Raw genomic sequence first — 23,619 nt, forward strand, 5'->3', positions numbered from 1 at the left:
GAAAACATATCTACAATGACAAGACAATACTTCTTATTTTCACATTTGTTCAGTTCTATAAAATCCATACAGATAGTATGAAATGGATACGGTGGTGTAGCGAAACTCCATTGCTTGGGCTTTAACGCCCCTTGTGCATGATGTTTATTACAAACGTGACACAGCAAACAAAATTTTTAGAGTAGTTTAAGAATCCGTATGTCGTGAACCCTTGGTTCACCAGCTGTACCATCCCCCCTGTTGAGACATGGCACTGCCCATGGCTCAACAAAGTTGCATATCTAAACAAATTAGATGGCAATATTGGTTTCCCTTCTTTAGAGATGTACAGCCCCTTTTTGAGAATTGCTCCTCGTTTTACCCATCTTTGTTTTTCAGCTTGCGTAGTAAGTGTCTGCATTGTCTTTAACATTTCTACATCTAAAATCTCAGAGGGTTGTAATTCCTCATTCAAAAGAAATACTTCTGAAGCTGCCTGCTTTGCAGCTGTATCAGCTCTCTCATTACCTTTTGAAATCCTATCCTGTTGATTGGTATGAGCTGTGCATTTACAAATAGCTACTTTCTGAGGTAACTGAATAGATTCTAAAAGATCTAAAATAAACTGTGCATGATTGATTGGTTTGCCAGTAGATGTTATCATTCCTCGATTTTTCCACTGTTGCGCAAAAACATGTACAGTAGAAAAAGCGTACTGACTGTCAGTAAAAATGTTCACACATTTACCCTTTGCTAAGGTACATGCCCATGTCAAGGCAATCAATTCTGCTGCCTGTGCAGATAAATTGTGTGGTAAAGATTTTGCTTCTATAATGTCAGTATCAGAAACTACTGCATATCCTACTAGGTTCTGTCCTGCAGGACCCCTTTTGCAAGAGCCATCCACGTAGTATGTCACCTTGGCATCATCCAAGGGGACATCCATGAGATCTTTCCTAGGCAGTGTCTTTTGCTCAATCACCTGCAGGCAGCTGTGTGGTGTGCCATCTGCAGGGGTTGGGAGCAAGGTAGAAGGGTTCAAAGTCATACATCGTTCAATTGTCATATGAGGTTGGCTCAACAATATAGTCATACAGGAAAGATGCTTAGCAGGGGAAAGATATGCTACCTTCTCTTGCAGTAAAATGATCGCGACTGCATGAGGCACTCTCAATGTGAGAGGGTGGAACAAAACTACTGAGGCTGAAGCCTGTACTGCCATTGCAGCTGCAACTACTGCTTGTACACAGTGAGGTAAAGACCGTGCCACTGGGTCTAGTTGTGATGAATTGTAAGCAATAGGGCGTTACTTGTCCCCATGCTGCTGTGTTAACACTGATGTCATATAACCTTGCTTACAATCTACAGTTTGGAAAAAATGTTTATGATAGTTTGGTAATCCCAAAACTAATAGGTTCATAGGTTCGTACTAGGCTATCTGCCCTAGGGCATTTATAAGCCTAGCCAGAGTGTGTGTGGCTTTCACCACCCCTTAGGATGAGAATACTATGCCCTTTTAGGGTTTAGTTTACTGTGCCTCTGTCTAGTAGTGACACAGAGATGACCCCCGGGGTAAACCTACGATCTCCCATCCACTCGTCGAGATTTCTTTTGAATAGAGTCAGTGAGGGGCTCTGCCTAACATGGACTGGGATTCTGTTCCAGAGTGTAGGGAGCCTCTGGGTTATGAATCTGTCCCTCCAGCACGTCCTATTTATTTCTGTGTTGAGGTTTAAGTCTCTTGTTCTCGTGGCTCTGATGGATTTGGATTTTCTGAGGTGGAGCATGTCCATTAATTCTGGATTGGACATGGCCTTGTCGTCAGGCACAGATCACCTCTGAGTAGGCGGTATGTGACTGAATAGAGCTGGAGTTTTTTCAGTCGGGCAGCATATGACATATGTTTAAGACCCTTTATCCTCTTGGTGAGGAACTTTTGGGGTCTTTCCAACTGCTGCAGGTGTCGGGTGAGATACATCCCAAATGGGGCATTGTACTCAATCATTGGCCTGATAAGAGAAGAGTACAGGGGCACAATGACCTCTCTTGATCTAGATGTGAAACCCTTCATTATAAGGTGGGCAATATAGAAGGTCTTCCTAACCACTTTGGCAATGTGAGTGTCAAATGAGAGGTTACTGTCAACCTGGATCCCTAGGTCCCTGATTACCTCTTCCGTACTTAATGGATTACCACCTGTGTGGTAATTTGTCGGTACCTTGTTTTTCCCAAAGGGTATGACTATACATTTTTTGGCATTCAGCTTAAGGCCATGGCTCTGGCACCAATTATCCATTTCTATGAGGCCTCTCTGAAGGATGTTTGTGTCCGCTGGAGTATCAATTATGGCGCCCAGTTTGCAGTCATCTGCGAACTTTGTCAGCCACAATCCTCCTATGTTTGCCTGTACCTCGGAAAATTAAATGCCGAACAAGAGGGGTCCCAGGACTGAGCCCTGTGGGACACCGCTTGTGACTGGCTTAGAGTCTGACATAGCTCCAGCAACTCTGACCCTGTGGGTTCTGTCCTTGAGCCAGTTTGCAACCCATCTTGTGCATATGGGTTTACATTTAAGCTGGTGAGTTTGTCTATGATGCCCGAGTGGGGTATTGTGTCAAAGGCTTTTGCAAGGTCAAGGTAGGCTGTGTGAACTGCCTTACCCTCATCAATGGCCTTAGTGACTGTTTCAAAAAAGTCGACCAAGTTCAAAAGGCAGGATCTGCCCTTGATAAAGCCAAATTGGGTAGGATCCAATGTCTGTAGGTCCCCAATGTCTTTGTTTATGAGTTCCACAATGATCCTCTCCATAGCTTTGCAGACCAGGCTCGTCAAGCGAGGACGCTATTAACTGTTTCAGTTTGCAGAAAGCAGATTCTGCTTCTGGTGTCCAGTGTAACAAATCCTGTGCTGCCATAGGCTTTTTATAAATCAGGTTAGTCAGCGGTGCAGATTCCAAGGCATAGTTTGGAATCCAGCTCCGACAAAAATTAGTCGTACCCAGGAAGGACATCATTTCCTTCTTGGTAGTGGGTATTGGTGCTTGTAAAATCGCTATTTTTCTGTCCTCATCTAATGTCCTACCCTCCTTGGATATTACATATCCTAGGTATTTAACTTGTTTTTTTTCCAAAGCTGCAGTTTATTTTTGTTTACTTTATGTCCTTCAGTGGCTAAAAATTGTAATAGCGCTATGGTAACTTCTTTACAACCTTGCTGGGTGGAGGCTGCCAGCAGGATATCATCAACATAAAGTAAAATTTGACTACCTCTCGGTGGGGTAAATCTTGCCAAGTTGCTTGCCATTTCTTGTGAGAATATTGTCGGACTTTCACAATATCCCTGTGGTAGTCGCATATATGTATACCTTTTCCCCTGAAATGTGAATGCAAACCAGTACTGGCTGTCAGGGTGTATCGGTATCGAGAAGAACGCATTGCTGATATCTACCACAGAAAAATATTTCTGTTGAGGTTTTAAATCATTCAACAGGGTGTGTGGGTCTGGCACCGTAGGTGCCCTTGGTATTACTGCGTCATTTACAGCTTGTAAATCTTGGACCATACGCCATTCTCCATTTACTTTCTTAACAGGAAATAAGGGCGTGTTACATGGTAAATCAGGAGATTCCACCAGCACCCCTTCCTTAAGTAAAGCTGCTATAATAGGTTTGATTCCTACCTCTGCATCTTTTCTTAAGGGATACTGTCTTTTCTGTGGTCTAAATGCTGACTTTGGCGTAATAGTAACTGGTCCCGCTGTACGAATAAGTCCTACATCTGACTTTCCTGTTGACCAAAGAGTTTCTGGTATATTCTGTAAGGCATTCTCTTCCTCCTTCAATAGGAGTGCTAATCAGCTGTCCTTGCTAGACTGCAAGTGTACAGCTGGGTGAGTCTGAGTTATCCAATTCAACTTCTGCATTTGTATTCCCTGTTCTGACAGTTCTAACTCTGTTTTTCCCATCTCGTGACTTTTTCTCCTAAGTCTACCCATTTTACATTCTTGTCCTTAGTTAAGCTAACATGTGGTAATCGATTAGATTTATAAAGTGCAAAGAATTCCTGGGGCAGTGAACAGCTGGGTACACTGTTCCCTTCTGTGTCCCAGTACAGATTACGTAATATCAATCTGTTTGCACGATTTCTAAACAATTCTTGCTCATATTCCTTATCAGGTCCTGGTGTGTTACAATAATACAGAGTACAGTGCAACAAATGCTGTTTATCAATGTCAAGGGAGGGGAACTTGCTGATGGCTATATTCATCAACTCTTCGGTTACTGCCCCTGGACCAGTCGTAACCAAGTCCTGGCTGTACCAATAAAACATTTCACCCTCCGATTGCACTGCAAAGGTATCAATTTGTCGCTGTGCTTCCATACCCTGCATAGTCGGAACTACTGCTATGCCAAATAGCTGCATAAGGTCTCTACCCAAGAGATTTACTGGGCATTTTGCAGAAACAATTTTGCTTTTCTGGGTCAATTCTGAAACAGGATCAGTTATTGCAATATTATGGGAGAGGGGCTCCCGATACAGCTGACCATTAGCTGCTTTCACTAGTATGTAATCAGATGACTCTGAATTCTCTGGCAGCTTGGAGGGATGTATCAGGGTCCGTGATGCCCCTGAGTCACACAAGAATCTGACTTCCCTCCCTTCTACCAGGAGTGAACTTCTGGTTTCATGTCTGCTAAATAGAGATCTAAGCTCAATAAAGCTAAATCCAATATTTCATTTTCTTCACTATCCATAACTTCCTGCACTTCCTCTATTTCTTCTGTCACATCCTATACTCCCTCTATCACATTTTCATTTGTCATATCTCTGCTATCCCCTTCTAGTGATTCCTGACTATCATATAGTCAGTCCTCACCCTCCTTGTCTTCTGTGGTTGCCTTCTTGTTTTTCTTGCAATCCATTGCCAAGTGTCCCTTTTTGCCGCATTTAAAACGTTCACCCCTTTTCTTTCGCCCTTCAAAGTCCTCTGATCGCTGATCACATTGTTTGTTTCCCTGGGCATTTCTTTTGCCCTTTTTCCCAGACTGTACTACATAAACTTCTGCTCCATCTTCTACGGAAAATACTTGGGCTTTCTTTTTCTTTTTGCTATTAAAATGCCTTTCGGCATGCCTAGCATATTCAAGTAATGACTGTAATCTGCTTGTACAATGATCTACCATGTACTTTGTAATAAAACTGCTTATGGGTGCAATACTGCCTTTCAAAAATGCATTCTTTAACTGCTGCTCATATGGGGAATCTTGTGTCTGATCTTCAGGAACCTGCATTCCACAATGGTTATTAAAACATTCTAACAGTCTGGCATAATATCTGTCAACAGTTTCACCTTCTTGTTGGATGCATTGATTAATGCAAGTCCAGTCTGCCCTAGGCTTCCATTTCTCAGAGATATGGTCTGTAAAACCTTTCACTCTGTTGTCTAGCTCTGCGCTGCTATGTGGGAGGGGCCTGTGTGCAGCGTCACGGGGATTCCAGTCGCCACTAATCATGTGCCAATCTGGTCCCACAATTTGTCTGACTACTTTTTCTACCTCTTCTCCGTTTAAATTATAACTTAGCCTCATTCCTTGCAAATCTTTTAAGAACTTTCTGAAATTAACTTTTGGATGGGGAATTCCCTCAGTGGCTTTCTGGATGTCTTCCGGAGTCCAGGGTCTATACACTAGAATAGTTGGGTCCTGACCTTCTTGCCCTGCCTGAGGATTAGGCACTTCTATAAGCGGGCATATTTCTTCTTCACTCATAGATCGTGAATTCCTACCCATTTGATATAGCTCAATGTCCCCTTTTGAATTACCTGCCCGTGTTCGAGACCTGGTCTTGACGGGATCTCTAATAAACAGTTTCGCTTTTGTAGTATCTCTATTTACAGTGACAGCAGGATATCGTGGGGGTGGACTAACTTGTTCACTTGCTTCATATTCTAGTAAGGGAGGCGGTGGGGCCGATGCTATTACTAAGTTATTGTCCTCCTTATCTAAAAACATTGCTTTTGAATTATTATTCTTTTGTTCCCTTCGGTTTACTTCCTCAATCCACCTGTGTGCCTGAGGAATTCCTAATTGACGTTGCTTTTTTACCCAACCTTAAGAATCAGTTTTAAGCTGTTTAACAAGTTTGATAAGCGAGGATTTTTCTAATTTACCGTCAATATCATACATATTAACCTATTTTGAATAGTATTTATTATTATCAGCACGCTGTGACTGCATGCATTTCGCGTCTTCGGTTAACGGCGGATTTTGGGATCTTTTTGTGCAATCATTACCCATTTTGCTCTACCCTTTTAATCGTTACATAACTCCTTATTTTTAACGTAGTACCACAGATTTTGTTATAGTCTCTTCAGAATGACTGCCTACCTGCTCTGTTTCCCTGATCTATGATAAGACAGTAATCTTTTTGTCCCTGACTTGTAAAAACAAAGTCTCAACAAAACAATACAAATCTAGTCCCTGATGTAAAACAGAAAAAAGGTAGATTCACCTTACCTGAGCCTTCGTGATTGATCACCTGGTTCGTGTAAACCTGTCCTTCAGTCACAGATCAGAAAGTGGCTGACCTCTTTTGTACAACAATTCAGTCAGAGGGCTTTTCAGATAAGAAGAACCGATGTGGTTTCTTCCCCGTACGGTTTCAAGCCACCTGGCCTGTCTGATCCGAGGCGAAGTGAGGGTTTCCGGTCCGAAGTACCAATCTGTCAAAGGAAAAAACTTCAAAGACCAATACACGTAAGGTTCAGTTAAGGCACATTTAATAACTTGCAGCAAGGAGACAAAAACATGCAAATACAAGATTTTGCCTAACTACTAACAGGAAGTATGCTATTCTTATACTGTTTTACAAGACATGGCCTTCTATAGCTGACGTAATCAAACACAACTTTCAGTATTGTTCTACAGCAGATGTTACTCAGATTTTCTGCTGACATGACTGGATTTATGAGAAACTTTTTGAGAAAAACAACCTGGCCTTGGTGGGCACTAATCCGTTACAAGCTTCTATTGTGTAATTCTAATGCATGTGTTACATTTCAAGGTACTTTTCTAGCTCAGACAAAAACAAATGCTGATTGCAGTTCATATTTTCAAGCAGTCTTTGTTCTAATTATCTACAGCTTCTGCAGCTGTATATTTTCTCACAGCACAAGCGGAACTCCTTGTCTAAGTTTCATAACATTTATACAAGTGGTATTGTTCTATTCATTATTTTCCTGACACAAGCAGAAATCATCTGCTTCTCAGTAAATTTCCAAGGTATAAGCAAAGATTTTAGCTGTGCATATTTCATGACAATACAAGGTCAGAAAGCTTCTGCAATTTGTACAGATTTATGCAGTGTAAAATAGAATAAATGTGTTAACCCTTTTCAAGCTCTAAATGCACTAAGCACATTACTAATACATATACTAATACATATTTTTCTGACATTTGCTATATCATTATTGATCATTTCCATGATAATTCTTTCAATGGCTTTCCATATAAGACTAGTGAGACTTATGGGTCTGTAGTTTCCAGGGTCTGTAGATGGCCCACCCTTGTGCGCAGGGATGACTGTTGCTGTTTTCTATTCATGAGGCACGAAGCCTGCTTGGATGCCACATTTATATAGAAATTCCAGATGGCCTGTTAGGTCATGTTTCATGCTATTCAGAAGGCATCTTGGGATATTGTCTGGGCCCATTGATGCATTGTTCTTGGCCTTAAAGAGAGCATTAAGGACCTGTTCCATAGTGATAGCAGGCAGAGTTATATTTGATGGAATTTCCTTAGGGAAGGTTGAGGGGGAAGAGATGGGTAAAGTTAGAGCTGAATTTGTCAGCCAGTAGGTTTGCTAAGTCTTTTGGCTCAGTATAGGTGGCTCCATTTACAATGAGCTCTGCACACACTTGTGTATTGCCTTTGATGTTTTGGACATAGCTAAAGAATGCCTTGTGGGTGTCCTTGGCCTGGGAGGCCAAATTTACCTCAAATTTGACTTTAGTAGACTTTATTTGTCCTCTGATTTGTTTGTTTAGTTTGATGAGAGTGTTTTTATCCTGTTGGATGCTGCACCTCCTAATCTTTGCTATGATTTTCTTTCTTCTGTTATACAGCCTATTGATTTTGTGATTCCACCAGGATGGCTTGTTTTTTGACTTAGTTCTGTACTTCTTCCTGGTGGGTACAGCTGCCTCTGTGCAGCTATAAACATGGTTGTATAGGGTTTCTGTGTACAGTTCTGCAAAAGCAACAGTGTTCTCAGGTTTTATGGAGGCTTCATATTTTGCCAGGTTATCACTTAATAGCATAAAGTTAGCCTTGGATTAATTCCTGAATATTCCAGGGTTAGCTAGGGGGTCCATGTTTTATTTTTCCTTCAAAGGAGACCATTTTGTGGTCTGACCGTATCCCTTATACTAGAGGGGTGTGCAGCACTCTCCCATATAGTGAGGACCAGATCCAGTATGGTTGCATCCCTGGTTGGTGTACTGACAATCTGGTCCAGGGAGTTTGTGTTTACAAAATCCAGGAATCTCTGTGCCTGTAGGTTTGGTGTTGCATAGGATTCCCAGTTAATAGTGGGGTAATTAAAGTCACCTATGAATATGGTATTGGGTTGGATGGTGAGTGTTTCCAATAAGTTTAAATACATGGTATAGGTTTCCTGGGTCATAGAGGCAGACCTATAGCTTGCAAGAAAGTAGTATTGGATTTTACCTATGGTAATTTGAACATGGAGTAGCTCAATTGCATTGTCCTGTTTGACCGGCCTTGAATTATATTTATTTTTGATGTAAATCAAGACACCTTCACCTTTAGACCCTGTCTGTGTAGAAACTGGTCTAAATGTGTGGAAGGCATTATAACCTTGCACTGTCAGTATGCTGTCTATGGCTTTAAACCATGTCTTAGTGACTGCACAAATGTCAGCATTTTCTAGGGTGAAGAGAGCTTCTAGGGAGTGGAGTTTTTTGTTTAGACTCCTAGCACTGAGCAGTAATACCTTTAGATTTTCTTGGTTTTGATTTGCTATGTCAGAAGTACTTTCAGGTTGGCATTGCCTAAAAAAAGCACTATGGGGGTAGACAATGTTTTAATTAATATTTGAAAGCCTAGAGGGGAGAGGTGCAGACCATCCCTGGCAAAGCAGCATGGTTTGTTGACCATCTCCTTCCATGTTAACAAATATTGCACCCCCTTAGAATTACACCAGAAACTAAGCCAATTGTTAAAGTCATTCATCTTTTGTTTGTATTGTGACATCATCCTTGGAGAAGGTAAAATGCTGCTCAATGCTAGGCTCATACCAGCCTGGGAAACATATTGTGAGAGCTCCATGATGTCTCTCTTCATATAGTCTAGGGAGGTACGTCTCAGGTCATTTACACCCATATGGACTATGACTGAATCATACTGGTACTGATCAGAGTGAGTGTGTAATGTGGCAGTTCCTAGCCCCTGATAAGCAACTGACCAGAACAGAACATGCTGGAGGGGTAGATTCCTGTCCCAGAGACTTCCCATACTCTGGAACAGACTACCTATCTATGTTAAACAGAGCTCGTCATTAGCACTCTTCAAGAAAACCTTGATGATTGGATGGGTAATAGGAAATTCACCCTGGGGATCACTTCTGTGGTTCCGCTTGACAGGGGCACAGGAAAATCATTTTCTTGGGTGGCGAAAGCCAGGGTACCTTTTTGGCTAGGCTTGTATAGGCCCTAGTGCCAATAGCCAAGTACCTACCTATGAACCTATGACCATGACTTTTTCCTTGCTCAGCCTGGTGAAAAGGACATCAGTGTGTCTCATGATGGAGTCTCCAATAACCAGAATGTTGGATTGTGTGGTGGTTTGCCTTATGGGTTTAGAAATAGAGGCTCCATGAGATGTATGTGTTGATGTGGCAGTTGTTTTGAAAAAGTGGATTTGGGGCTGCTGAGAGTGTTTGTTATGCATACTTCATCTAGGTTGTCTTTGGGATTTAGGAAGGTTACATTTAAGTGTTTCAGCATATGTGGGTCTATATCTCTGCATTTATTTGTGTGTGATGGGTGCATCATGTGTACTTCTGACAACTTTATTGACATTAGGAGTACTTTTATGTGAGAGCTTTACCTTCAGTGACATTGTGTAAATACATCTCTCACATACTATCTCAGTTTCTACATTGCCTCAGGATACCCATATTCACCAAAATGATAACAGAGATACTGGGGAAGTTCACATGCATGGCAACAGGCCCTTTTTATTGATTAGACAGTTGGAGTGAGAATATAAAGTAATGTCTGGAGTATACTGTTTGCAGCTCTGAGGACAGTGTTTGTCACTGCAAACTAGTTATCCTGTGTGCAACTAGGTGTTGGTGAAATTTCAATTGTGCTTTTACAGGAAAAATGTCATTCAATGTGTCTGTGTTTATACAGGACACAGCCAAGCACTTAAGGGGGGACTAATAAGTAGACCCTGAAAATTTAAGGATGAAGTATTTAGACAGATATTCTGAAATTGAAACAAAGACTTAGCTTATCAAGAATGATGAAGAGTTGTGTGAATGGTTATTGCCTGGCTACTGCTAGTGCTGGTCGTAACACAGCTTCACTGTGCTGGGATACAATTCTCCTTTGCTTCTTCTCTCACCAGAAGCAAAACATTAGCACCAATCGCAAGATGAGAAGCAGGCCACAACCTGTTTGGTGATCCACAGTCTTGTCCCAGATGATGCAAGCCCCTGATAAGCAACTGACCATGACTTTCTCCTTACTCAGCCTGGTGAGAAGGATATCGGTGTCTTGGCTTGGCTTGCTGTAGGCTTTTCCTGGTAGATGCCTTGAATAGCAACCAGTCCAATCAGGAACATCAAGCACAGACACTCACTCAGAAACAGTCAGAAATCAATGTACTCTGCTCCTTCTCTCACCAGGAGCAGAATATAAGCACAAATTCCAAGCTGTCACCTGTGAAACAGTTATTAGGGTTTCTGGTGATCAGCAGTCTCCAGGAAATAATGTCTCTTTGTTCCATTTCTCACCATGCAAAAACAGAAGCACTAATCCCAAGATGACTGCTGAGAGGTAGAATGTGGGCTCTCCAATAATTAGTAGTCTTGCAATAGCTGTTGCAGATTTTAAAGATAAGATGGAAAAAGATGGTTACTATCCTAAGCACTGCTGTGTGCACTACGTAGATATGAAAGAGGGGGTAACTTAAGTTGTAGCTGTTTAAGTGGAGAGACACTAATTTCAAAAGAGAACGCTAGATTGAAAGGGGATGGGCACTCTGGATTCTGGTTCTATGGAATACAGTGAGATGGCCAATAAATTAAAATAGTTGAAGGGGGTTATTTCACAAAAATTATAATTTTGTATTTACAACAGCCAAAGAAAGGGGAGAGGGAATGTGATATGGGGTCAAATTAATGTAAGTGGCAGGCAACTAGAAAGACAGTTGAGTTTAAGAACACAACACCACCAATGTGGAAGTGTGGGAAATTGACTCACAAGAGACACAGCTGTGGTCTTTTTCCTAGTTGTAATATGCAATTAAAAGCAGAATACAGGTAAAACACAGTGTAAGGAAAACAAATCACAACATACAAAATACAACAAGGCAATAAAGTAATACAAAATACAAGAAAGCAAAAGCAAACTAACCTTTCCCTCACAGAAAGTTGTAGCAGAGTCTGGGTGACCTTTTCCAGTAAAGCTCTGAAATGTTTTATTTTGTCCCTTAAATAGAAGGTTTAGTTCCCAGCTCCACCCTCAGATCATAGATAATTAACCTTAATTGACCTGTTCTAATTTCTGTGCGACTCACAAGAGACACAGCTGTGGTCTCTTTCCTAGTTTTAATATCAAATTAAAAGCAAAATACAAGTAAAACACAGTGCAAAGAAAACAAATCACAACATACAAAATATAAGAAGGCATTAAAGTGATACAAAATATAAAAAAGCAAAAGCAAAAAAAACTTTTCCCTCACAGCAAGTTGTAGCAGAGTCAGGGTGAGCTTTACCAGTAAAGCCTCTGCTACAAACAAGTACCCTCAAGAGCCATTTCTCCCCCTATCTCACCCAGCATCTTTATCATCTTTGCTGTGACATCATTTGAGCCTGCTGCTTTCCCTGACTTAATTTTCCTTAGTGCTATTCTTACTTTTTCTATGGTGGGCTCCTCTTCTTCTCTCATTGTACTCTGTTTCTGGGGCAGTACAGATTCTGTGGAGTTTTCTTCATTTAGAAGTTGCTGGAGGTACTCTTTCCATTTGCCTTTGATGTCCTGTGGACTGGTGAGCAGGGTGTTGCTGGTATCCTTTATGAAGGGTGTCTGACTATCTTCTTTATCTTTCTGTCTTTACTTTGCAACCTGATACAATTTCTTTGTGCCACCTATGGTCACTTTCGAGAAGCTGATTGAGTGCCTCAGATGCCCTATTCTTTGCTATTGCAACTCCTATCTTAGCTTCTTTGTTAGCCAACCAGTATTCCTTCCTAGCCTGGTCCATCTCTTCTATCTCTCACTTCTTCCTGCATTCTTTCTTTCTTTTGATGACTTCCTGGACTTCTGCATTCCACACCACCTTTCCTTATGTAGCTTGCTTCCATACATGGCTTGGCCACATATCTGTTCTGTAGTCCTCACACATGCTGTTTTGAGGCACTGCCATTCTTTTTCAACTCCACCTATTTCCTCTTCTTCTTGGGGTGCTACAGCTCTGAGTAACTCTTTGAACTGTTGTACTTTCTCTGTAGTCAACTTCTAAGTCTTCAACCTGGTCTCTGTTGACCTTAGAGGCTTCTCTGACCACTGCTTGCAACTGATTGTGGCAACCAGTAGTTTATGCTATATCACTGGGAATGACTTTTCAATCACTGTTTTTACCCCAGTGCCCTTTCCATACTAGGAAGAAGTCTACCTGAATTGCATGTTGGCCAGTCTTGCATGTGATGTTGTTACTGTATCTTTTTCTGAACCATGTGTTAGCTATTATTAAGCCACTTGCCAGAAATAGGTCTTAAATGGCCTCTCCGTCTTTATTCCTGTTGCCCCACCCATTTGGACCCAGGCAGTCTTCATATCCTGTTCTGTGTGTCCATATATATGCATTAAAGTCACCCATTATCAACACCAATTCATGTTTCCCAGTTTTATCTAGTAGGTCCTGCAACTGCTGTATGAATGCACTCTATTCCTCACTATCACAACCTTGGTGTGGGGCATAAGCTGAGATTATAAGTACTGCCCTATATACTGTTATATCATTACACTGGAGTCTGATTGTCTTGAGTCTGTCACTAACTCTGATGACATCCCTCACTGCCTTCTGAAGCCTGTCATCATGTTTCCGACACCATTTCTAGCCTGTTCTCCTCCTGAGTAGTAGACTCTGGATCCCAAGCCAAGTGTCTTTGCTGCACTACCTTCCATCTTGTTTCTTGGATGCATAGGATGTCCAGGCTCCATACAATCATGTCATCCACTTCCAATCTCCATCCTGTCAGTGAACCTACATTGAGTATAGCAATTCTTAGTTCATGTTTGGCAGGTTGATTGGTTTTACATCGAGATTTCACTCAACAAAACTATTTCAGGTAACCCATGCTGGGTAACTGGATACCAGCCAGCCAGTAGCTTATTGACCCAGGGCTGTTGAGCTTTTATGGCAGGCACACACTGGCCAAAAAGGACACATACATCCCCTCCCACCATTAGCATGAGTCCCTGGCATAGATTGGAGTAGGCTAGGTCTTCAACCTACTTATCACTGGTAACTACCCGTGCACATTTTGGAGACAAAATCAACATGACAGAATCACCTAGAGCCATATTTTGCACCATCAAGTGACTAGCCCTGTGACAGCATGCAGTCTGTGATCCATGTTCTCCTATCTTGAGGATAATGTACACCACAGTAGATGTGCAAAGTGGTTGGTCTATTCAACTCTTTTTCCCTGATAGGGCTGCCTACAGCTCCATTCATTGGTGGGTTTGAGATGGAAATACTCAGCATTGTTTTTTGGACATGGGAGGAGCCTGCAGAAACAAAGGGAGAATGCAATCTCCAAACAGGCATGAGCTGGAGGTCAAGATCTAACCATATACCTTGTACATGGGAAGCGAAGACCTTAACCATTATGCCAACTGGTCTGTCTCCATCTACTAATATCTAGAAGAAACACTATCACTTTAGCTGCACAATATAAAACTGAGATGCACCTAGTAACTGTATGCCTAACTTCCACAACAGGACAAGGTTTAGGTATGCACATGGGCAATGTCTGACTCTGTAACTCATACTATGACTTTACTCTGGCAACAAAATTGATTCATTTTCCGTAGACGGTGCACCCAAAACTATTTGACAGTGGAGTCCTGACTATGATGAAATGGCTAGGTATTACAAAACAATCATGTAATCTTAGACATTTATCTTATATCTGTAAGTAGCTGCATTGGCTTATATCTACATACATTACGGCCAAATATACCCTGACTTCTTATTATGTACATCAGTGTTTATAAGACTGTATCTATTTGCTTACTCCCAAATGTACAATGTTCATGTATCTCACTATTTATATTACTCCAGCATATACTTACACATCACTTTATTATCTTAGATACTTTTTATAATGTGTTTGTCAATTCTCAGCTAGTTGTCACATGTTCCATATATCTTAAAAACCTTTTATAATGAATTTCTCATCTTGTCATGTCTTCCACATGGAAATTTTTTCACTGAGTCTTCATAGAGAAGGAAAAATGCCCAGTCTGACTACTACCATAAACAAAGACAAACAAATAACTAAATAACAAAAGAAAAAAGTGAAGGATCCAAAAATAAAGAAACATAAAACTAACTGGAGAGGCTAAACAAGAACAACAGAAATAAAATGTGTGAATTCTTCATAATATGAGACAGCTATCTGGCTCAGTGAGCTTTGGTGTGACAGAAGATGATGAGGTCCATAGGATAATAGGGAACCTTCAGGGAAGAATGTGAAAGTTTGAGATGGCAGTAGACTGGATAGTCAAGTGAAAAAGGGCAGACTGGGCCTAGAGTGGAGAAGGAGGAGGAGGCAATAGTAAACCAATATAGGATGGGGTTGTAAAAGGATGGAAGAGAAAGGCAAAGAACAGGAGGGTATTGGCAGGCATTGGTAGATAAGTAGCAAGTGAGGTGGCCAAATGTAAGGCAATGGGTGCAAGTCAGAAAACAGAGGGCAAGGAGAGGGAAGCCAAGCTGGAAGGACACATGCAGACAGTAGTGGTAAGTAATGAAGGGGAGTTAAAGCCAGAGACTCCAATTCAGGACCCAACACCACAAATAGAGCAAGAGAGAAGTTGTGATGGAGATACCTTCAGTAATATCACAGGGAATTAATTAAAAGACCAGGATAGTGGATGGACTTGTAGAAAGTGTTCAGCTGCCGCAAAAGGAGGAACACAACCAGTGCTGACACTGTGAGTTTTGGGCAGTGAAACTAGATGAATAACAGTTAAAAACTGGAGGGGTAGTAGCATGGGACAGGATATGGAGAAGATCAGGGCCAATGTGAGGACAGAGAAGTTGTTTAATGACTAGAGACTCCATCACAAGGTAGTTAAGAGTCTTAGCAAGGGAAAAAGGAGATATTGCTTACAATGAAAGTGGATTTCAGTAAAAACAGTCACAGGGTTTTGACTTGGTAAGGCACGGGAGGAAGTCAGTAATCTGGTCAAAAGAAGGAGAGGTGGATGCATGCTATGGTGCTTATATAATCACCAATCATACAAACACTCAGTAGACAGAAATGAGGCACTAGTTAGCAAGACCAGGGTGGTAGCAGGGGAATGGTGGGACAGGGTGTTAGAAGAAGTATTCTAAAAAGTGTTTTCTGTGCCAATAACCAACACACTAAGGAAAGAGAGGATAAGGGATAAGAGCATTTGATAACCAGCTGTAGAATTGGACAAAGGATAAGGACTTTGCACTGGTGAGAAGAGTGGAAGGCCTAGAAAATAGATCCGCTCTCTGCCAGAGGAAGTCTCCTTCTTAGTCTAGAAGGGCCACTGATGCTTGGGAGGGGGATTGACCTTTAAACTAAGATGGAAATGGCAGGAGTGTCACAGAAACAGAAGAAAACTAGGTAGTCAGCATATAGAAGGAAAAATGGACTTAGAAAACAAGAAAGAAACTAACAAGGGTGACTCAAAGCAGGCCAGGAGTATTACCATGCAGTTTAAAAGAGTCTAGGGAGGGAGATAATGGAACTGCAAGTAGTGGTGCAGGGAGAAGGTGGGCATCACCAGTATTACAGAAACATGGGACATGGAGGTGCTGAGGTATAGGTTATTCAGAAATGACAGAAAAGAGCATGGTGAAGTTGTAGTAATCTACATAAAAGAGATAATTAGATATGAGCACAAAGATGAGGAAAAAGTCAACCCCATAGAGGTAGCAAGTTAGATGTTAGGTTATATCGTAGGGTAAGCACCAAGGTGGTTAATGTAGAGGAAGAGGGAGTGATGGTAGATAAGTATGGTGTAGCAATCCCCAAATACATGAAGGAGAATGACACTCAAAAAAGAGAATAAAGGAGTAAAGTAGGCAGAAAAGTATTATAGTCAGAGGAATCTGAGTCTGCTGTGAGCAGACTGGGATCTTCCAATCTTTTAATCCCCAAGGTAAAGAGGAAGCAGGAGTTGATTGAGGCCTTGCACCATGAAGAGTTTGACCAAATGGTGTAGGACTGTACCAGAAAGGATAGAATTCTGAATGTGGTCTAAGCAAGCCAGAGCTGGTCAGGGATGTCCATGTGAATGTACTAGTGACCAGCAGTAATCATGGCATTGTATGGAATGGAGTGGATGAAAGAGTAAGAATATAAAGACAATGGTGATGGTATGAAATTTTAGGGGAGTAGGTTATGCTAAGATGAAGAAGAGCTACGGGACTGTGTCAAACTAAAGGAGGTAAACAGGCTATGAAGTGAGTTAAGGATGCATACTCAGGGTTATGGCCAAAGCTTCAAGGAAGAGGCAAAAAGCAAAACAAGAAGTTCAATAAGGGAACATAGTTAAATTAGGCTAGTAACTAGTCCAAAAGATAGGCATACAGGAGGTAGAATGGAGATATGGATGTAGAAGAGGCATAGTACCAGAAAGGTAATAAATGACATGAGGGCTATAAAGGTGTAAATTGAAACTGAAGTTGGTAGAGGTGCTAGAAAGAAGAACAGTGTCTTTTGTAGGCATATAATGGAATAAATGAATGACCCACTTGAGCAACGATGGGAAGAAGATCTTCAAAGACTGGGAAAAGCAGAGGTGTTAAATGGTTACTTTGCTTTATTCTGCACAAAGGAAAGGAAAGTGAAATTGCCATACAGGGAGGGATAGATAGCACATAGTGAGGAGACCTTTGGACAGGCAACATGAAAGAGATGAAGGAGGTGGAAATGGAGCTGAATGCCTTTGGAAAATAAAATGTACAAGGACCACATGGGATGCCTCTTGCCTTTTAGTATCAAAAAGAATCAGTGCAATGTGCTGATAGCCTTTGAATGAGCAAGTGTGGCACCCTTGTTCAATTGAAGAGCAGAGAAGTCCTGGGGAACTAGATGCATATTGTCCTAAGAGCAGTAGGAGAGGAGGCCATTTAGAGTCTCAGGAGGGAAAGGTTGTCTGCTTTTCTAGAAGACAACAATTTACAAGGCATCAACAGACTTGATTTTTGGCCAGAAGGATCTGTCAGTCAGATCTGATCCAGCTTTATGACAGCTTTATGAATAAGTTTCAGCGGAACTTGACAGATGTGTACAATTGGATGTAGTCTGTCTGGACTTCTCCAAGACCTTTGACTCACTCCTACACATATAACTGCAAGGAAAGCTGGAGGGGCTAGGAGAAGGAGTGTAAATGTGGAAGTAGCTTGCTACATGGTTCAGAATAAACTCATGTAACTGCTGGTATCTGAACTTCTTCAGCAACATAACCATGGTTTGTTTAGGTGTTCATACTACTGTGGAACAGGCTAATTAAAGGATTCTGGGCTAACTTCAGTTTATCATGGCTGCCACTGAACATCATCTCCAATCTCATGTTACTTATGTTATTACATATATTTTTATTTTAGCAAGTGAAAGAAGTGCACTGTACATTTTACTTGATGGTGCATCAAAGTTTTTTTTTTTTCTTGTTAAATTAGGTGGTGGAGTACTGCATTATCTCAGTCCTGAACATAGTTCTTAATTGATTTACTTCATTGAAAGGATTTTTTTTCATAACAATAATAATAATAATAATAATTCTTGCACTGTTTTGGCAGTGCTATGTCAAGCAGAAAGGCAAATAAGTGGCAAATTAAACACAAATAAAAGCAAAAAGCCACTTGCTGTATTGAGACTGGAAGGAATCAGTGTGAGCAATTTAAAGGCAACACAAGTTTATTTATCCGCTTTTCATCCAAAGGACTTCATCAGAAAACAATTTGCATTTAAATGCAAATCTTTTTATATAAAAAAATACTAGGATAATAGAAGAATTGAATCTGTACAGTTGAGAACTATGTTTCTTACATTAATTACACATACATACCATTCTGTAGTCCCACCAGGTGTTTCTCACTGTATAGCAGTACGTTACCAAATAGCATGAAATGGTTCTTGAGGCAACTCTTCTATAGCATACATGTCATTGTGATAACCACCCCGCAATCATTAATTTTATCTCTACTTTTGCCAAGTCATATTACTAAGGCAGGACACTATCATACTTACTTCACAGCTACCAGGAAAATGCATTAGTCTTCTACTGTCAAACTTTGCAGAATAAGAAACAGTTTTACAAGTTTCAAAGCTTGGCTTCATCTTGATAACCCAGACATTGTTTGCATTGCTAAATCCTGGTTAAAACTATATGATATCAATCCCCTGTACATTTAATGCATTTCAAATTTAAAGGCCCAGAAAACAAAGCCTGGCTCTGTGGCATAGAGTGATAAGGCCTTGATTGAGACCCAGATGGCCAACATTTAAACAGTGGCTCAGGTACTGGAGGAGCTGGCTTGAAGAAGATCGGTGAAGTTGCCCAACACTAGCTCACCATCCTGAGGTGAGGGAGTCATGTTTCTGGTTGGATGACTCATCATCATCATCATCTTCATCAGCCCCCTTTTTCCCATTTTCTACATGGGGTCAGGGTATTGTGTTAACTGTCACCATCTCTCTTAATTCAATGCCACACTCCTGCCTTCTTTGACATTCATGCCTGACTGTCACAGATCTTCTTTCACACAATCCATCTACCTCTTTACTTGACATTCTTGTTTCCTCTTACCTTCTTCCTGTCTGTCCCAAATCTTCTTCGCCAGATTGTCTTCTGCTTTCCTGCACATTTGTCCGAACCACCATAATCTGGTCTGTGATCTTTTTTGCAATTGGAGCTACTTTGGCTTCTGCTCTTATGTCCTTATTTCTTCATCTGCCCCACAATGTGTATCCTACCACCCTTCTCAGGCCCTTCATTTCCATCACCTCTAGCTTCCTCATCTGCTGCTCCTTTACTGCCTAGGTTTCTGTACCATACAGTAGTACTGGTTGCACCACTTTCTTGTACACCAGTACTACTGTAAGGTACAGAAACTTGGGTAGTAAAAGCAGACCAGATGAGGAAGCTAGAGGTGAAGTGGAGGCTTGCAAGGTGCTAAACAGCTAGGACTGGAGACATGGACTAGGCAGTATGAAGCTGATGATGGTAGTCGTTTGTCAGTGTGTAGATGAAGGCAAGCACACCCAGGGACATGGTTGAAGTTTCATTCGAAATGTCCTGCATTAATGAGGGTGTCCCTGTATACCTGTGGAATTTGCAGGGAAGAAACAGCACTGGGAAAAGGAATGAATCATTCAGTAATCTTTAAAGTTACAGGGGGAAGTTGATAATGATATTAGCCCACTCGTATGGACTCTCTGTTTTCCATTTGTGGATTTTGGAGATGTGAGACCAGTGAACCATTCAAAGTTTTATGGTCTACTCACGGCAGCAGAAGAAAACTTCATGCCTACTTGAATAATGGCTCCATCCAGCTGATTCTGGCTGTAATCAGTGACTGTGTCATTACCAATAAAGAACAAATAGGAAAACACTAATTGGAGAAAGACTAATGGTCAACACATGGGGAATCAAAAATTATATAGAAAAAGATCCAGTAAATGGGTTGGGGAGGCATAGCTTTACTGGTCATCTTCTCACAACTTCTTCTAAGCTATATGATACAGGGCCAAACTGCTAAGTTTATGAATTATTCCTGGTTCAGAAACTCAGAGACAGAATTGTTCTTTTATGTTTGCATAATCTCTTCAAAGTACTGTTATTCAAGCCATCAAAACACTGATCACAAACTCAGATTGTAGAAAGTCAATAATTATGTGTGATTTAAAACTGCACTAGGAAGCTAAAGCAAACTGTTATCCCTAGAGTGCTCAGACAGCTTTTCCCAGTTGGTCACAGAAGCCACAACACCAAACCCGGCATCTGGCAAGCACAGCATTCTGGGTTAGATTAGCCCAAACTTCACCAAAACATGTAGACTATGTTATATCAAAAATTAATATGAAACTTATGCTTTATAAATGTAAAGCATTCCTCACTGAACAAATCAGGCTAGCAACAAGTAAATCACTTCTACTTCTAAGCATTCTAGGTGCCTTGATAATTTTAACCAGCATTCAAAAGAACAGCATTCATAAACATGACTAGTTTTACAACAATATTGAGTAATCCCAAGGAGCAGAAGGATAAAGCCCATCCAGATGACGTAAGTTCAATCTACAGCATGGGTACTGGTGGGGTCACAAAGGGGGAGGGTGGGAGTGATCAGCCAATGTCATCTTGTCCATTCTGAGGGGAGAAGGGAGGCAGCCTAGGCTGTCTGCAGTATAGCAGCATTACCTGGCAGACTCCATGCTGCAAGAAGTATACTGCTACGTCTGATGCTGCTCATGTGTGGAACCGTGGATGTTAACGATTCACTCCCTGGCAGCAATATGATGCTGCACCAGTGTTTTCGTTCTTCTCACTGGCTGCAGATGAGGGGGCCAGGCCAAGCCCAGGGGAGACTAAGGCAGGTCAAGTACACCCAATAAAAAAGGAGGGGAGCTGGTGGCAGCTGATAGTCAGCTGCACAGAGGGGGGAGGAGAGAAAAAAATCTAACAACAAAATAGCTAAATTTACCACTTACCTTTCAAATAAAATACCCCATTGCACTGTATTACAAAAATATAACTGTCTTGAACTTCAAAACACCATCTCCTATTCTAAGCGTAAAATAATTCATAGTCTGTTTTTTTCTGTCTTTGCAAATCCATCTATCCATCCACAAACACTTTTTTTCCATTTTTGCACATGGGTTAAGACTGTCATTTCAACAGTGACAATCATCTAAAGCCAAGGTATCCTCCATTAAAAGACTTGTCTCAAAGATATACTTCAACTAGAGCATTATAATCCTCTAATCAAAATAAGTTGTTACTAAATGAAATAATCATCACTGTAACTCTTTATGCTCTGTTACAGTATTAATACTCTGAAACTCTTGTCAGTCAAATGTTACAGCTATAACTGACACTAACCAATTTCTTGCACAAATTAGGAATTATTAGACACATACTTGAATATGTTATTGTTTTAAATGATGATTACTTCCCAAGCAGAGATCTAGTCGGTTTTACGTAACTTAACATTTCCCCTTTTATGCAACCTCAATGTATGCATTAGTTGATTTGTTCAATCCCAGATATTGTTTATATTTGTTATTTAGATATTGTTTTATTGATAAATAAAATAAATAGATATTGTAAATATGTTTATACAAAGTATGGATGAGTTTTTATATGTTTATTTGTTTTACTATTGCTGTTTGATAATCTCAAGCAGATCATTCCCATCCATAAATAAATAAATAAATAACAAAATGTCTTTATATAGTATTTCTATAGAACAATTACCTGTTTGTATACAGGTGCCTTAAGAACTATATATGTATATCTAAGAATTACTTATGTGATGCACCTTTGTAAATAATTTGTTCTGTCATGAATATCTTAAATGTTTCTCCTTGAGCTTTTTTCCCCCAAACCTAAGATAAAAATGCACTTTGCCCTGTTGAACTTTCCCACTCAACAAAGACAAATAAATAACAATGAATAGCTTTTTTCAGCAATCATTACATTATTGCTATTCCTGCCTTTGAAAAAAGTTAGCAGTCATTCAAAAGTCTGTAACAGCTCCAGATGACTGAAAAACTGCACCACACTACTTCCCAAATGTTTTCTTCCTTTTCAGAACATACAATATTTATGCAAGATAAAAAAAAAACAAAACAAAAAGGTAAGCCATTACCGTGGACTGAACTAAAGCAAGCCTTCTTACTTACCTGGGAGTCAGCACAGACATGGTATAAATGTATAAATTGGTATTGCAACTATGATCAGTACTGTATTATCATGAGTAAGTGCAAAATGTTTTCAACAAAGCTAAAGCTAAGTTTATACAGCTGCACCAGGAAGCACAGTTGGACAGTCCCATAGATTACTGGAAGAAACTACATCTCCATATGTATAATTTTCCCTCATCAAATCAGACAATAAATCAGTGAGCTTTTCCTTTAAAACTCTGAGTAATTTCCCCTGCAAATACCTTGCTGTTTAGGGACTTATCAAAAGCAAACCTTCTTCAGTTACTTGATGATCCAAATAAATTATGCTGTAATGTTCCACTTATGGTTCCCATTGCTAAAGCTGCTGCCTATGTCTCTATCTTCTGCTCCCACTTAAATAGTTGCATTGTTAAAGCAGTCCATATTAAATAGTTCTCTTGGTAAGGTAGTACCTAGTCACACGAAGTATGAGAAATTTAAAAACTCCCTATGGTGGAATAAGTTATAAATAAATTGTATAACAAAAGAAATAAATTACTCAATGTTTCTAAGAGATATCACTCTACCTACATTAAGAACATGCTTAATCAAACTAGTAAACAATTAAGAAAACCATTAGGAAGCTCATATCTGAATATGTACTTAAAAATAACTACACATCTTTTTTTATCTAAGTCAGGAAGTTAAGAATTAATACCCAACAATGCTCAGAGCTAGCCCACAGTAATACTGCCTAGTCAGACCAATATGAAATAGCTAATATTCTAATTGTCAAATGTAATCCACCCACAGTTATAGCTATTTCTTAGGTTCCACAGTCCCAGCCTACTTAAAATTGAACTTGACCTTGTCCAGGAGCTCTGATAACATACCATGTTCTCTGATTATCAGTACCAAACATGGTCTATCTGAACTCCTATTTAATCTCCTTAACCTAAGCATCTCTACTGGTTATATTCTTGAAGGCTGGAAAACAGTCTTTGCAATGCCATTACATAAGAGTGGCCCAATCAAGGACTCTGCTAACTACAGACGCATTAGTCTCATTAGTCTCATATATAAATGTATGGAACATATTAACTCAGAGTTCATTAATCTGGACAATGAATATCTCTTAACTTTGAACCCTCATCAATTCAGTCTAGTCAAAGGAAACTCCTGCTTCTTTAACATCATTATTTTCTTTGAAGAATTCACCAAAGCACTGGGAAGCAGT

General features: G+C 40.4%; 1 protein-coding gene across 1 annotated transcript in view; it reads left to right on the plus strand.

The window, feature by feature from the left end:
- The first annotated feature begins 15,184 nt into the window (after positions 1 to 15,184).
- The window catches only part of LOC122807584 (V-type proton ATPase subunit S1-like protein), a 136,775-nt gene continuing 128,340 nt past the window's right edge, over positions 15,185 to 23,619 (plus strand). Inside the window, exon 1 of the mRNA XM_044078498.1 lies at positions 15,185 to 15,350. Within this exon, the coding sequence (XP_043934433.1) occupies positions 15,185 to 15,350 (166 nt within the window). The remainder of the gene's footprint in view (positions 15,351 to 23,619) is intronic.

This window comes from Protopterus annectens, chromosome 7.part1, assembly GCF_019279795.1.
Source record: "Protopterus annectens isolate FY-2018-M chromosome 7.part1, PAN1.0, whole genome shotgun sequence".
Lineage (NCBI taxonomy): Eukaryota > Metazoa > Chordata > Ceratodontiformes > Protopteridae > Protopterus > Protopterus annectens.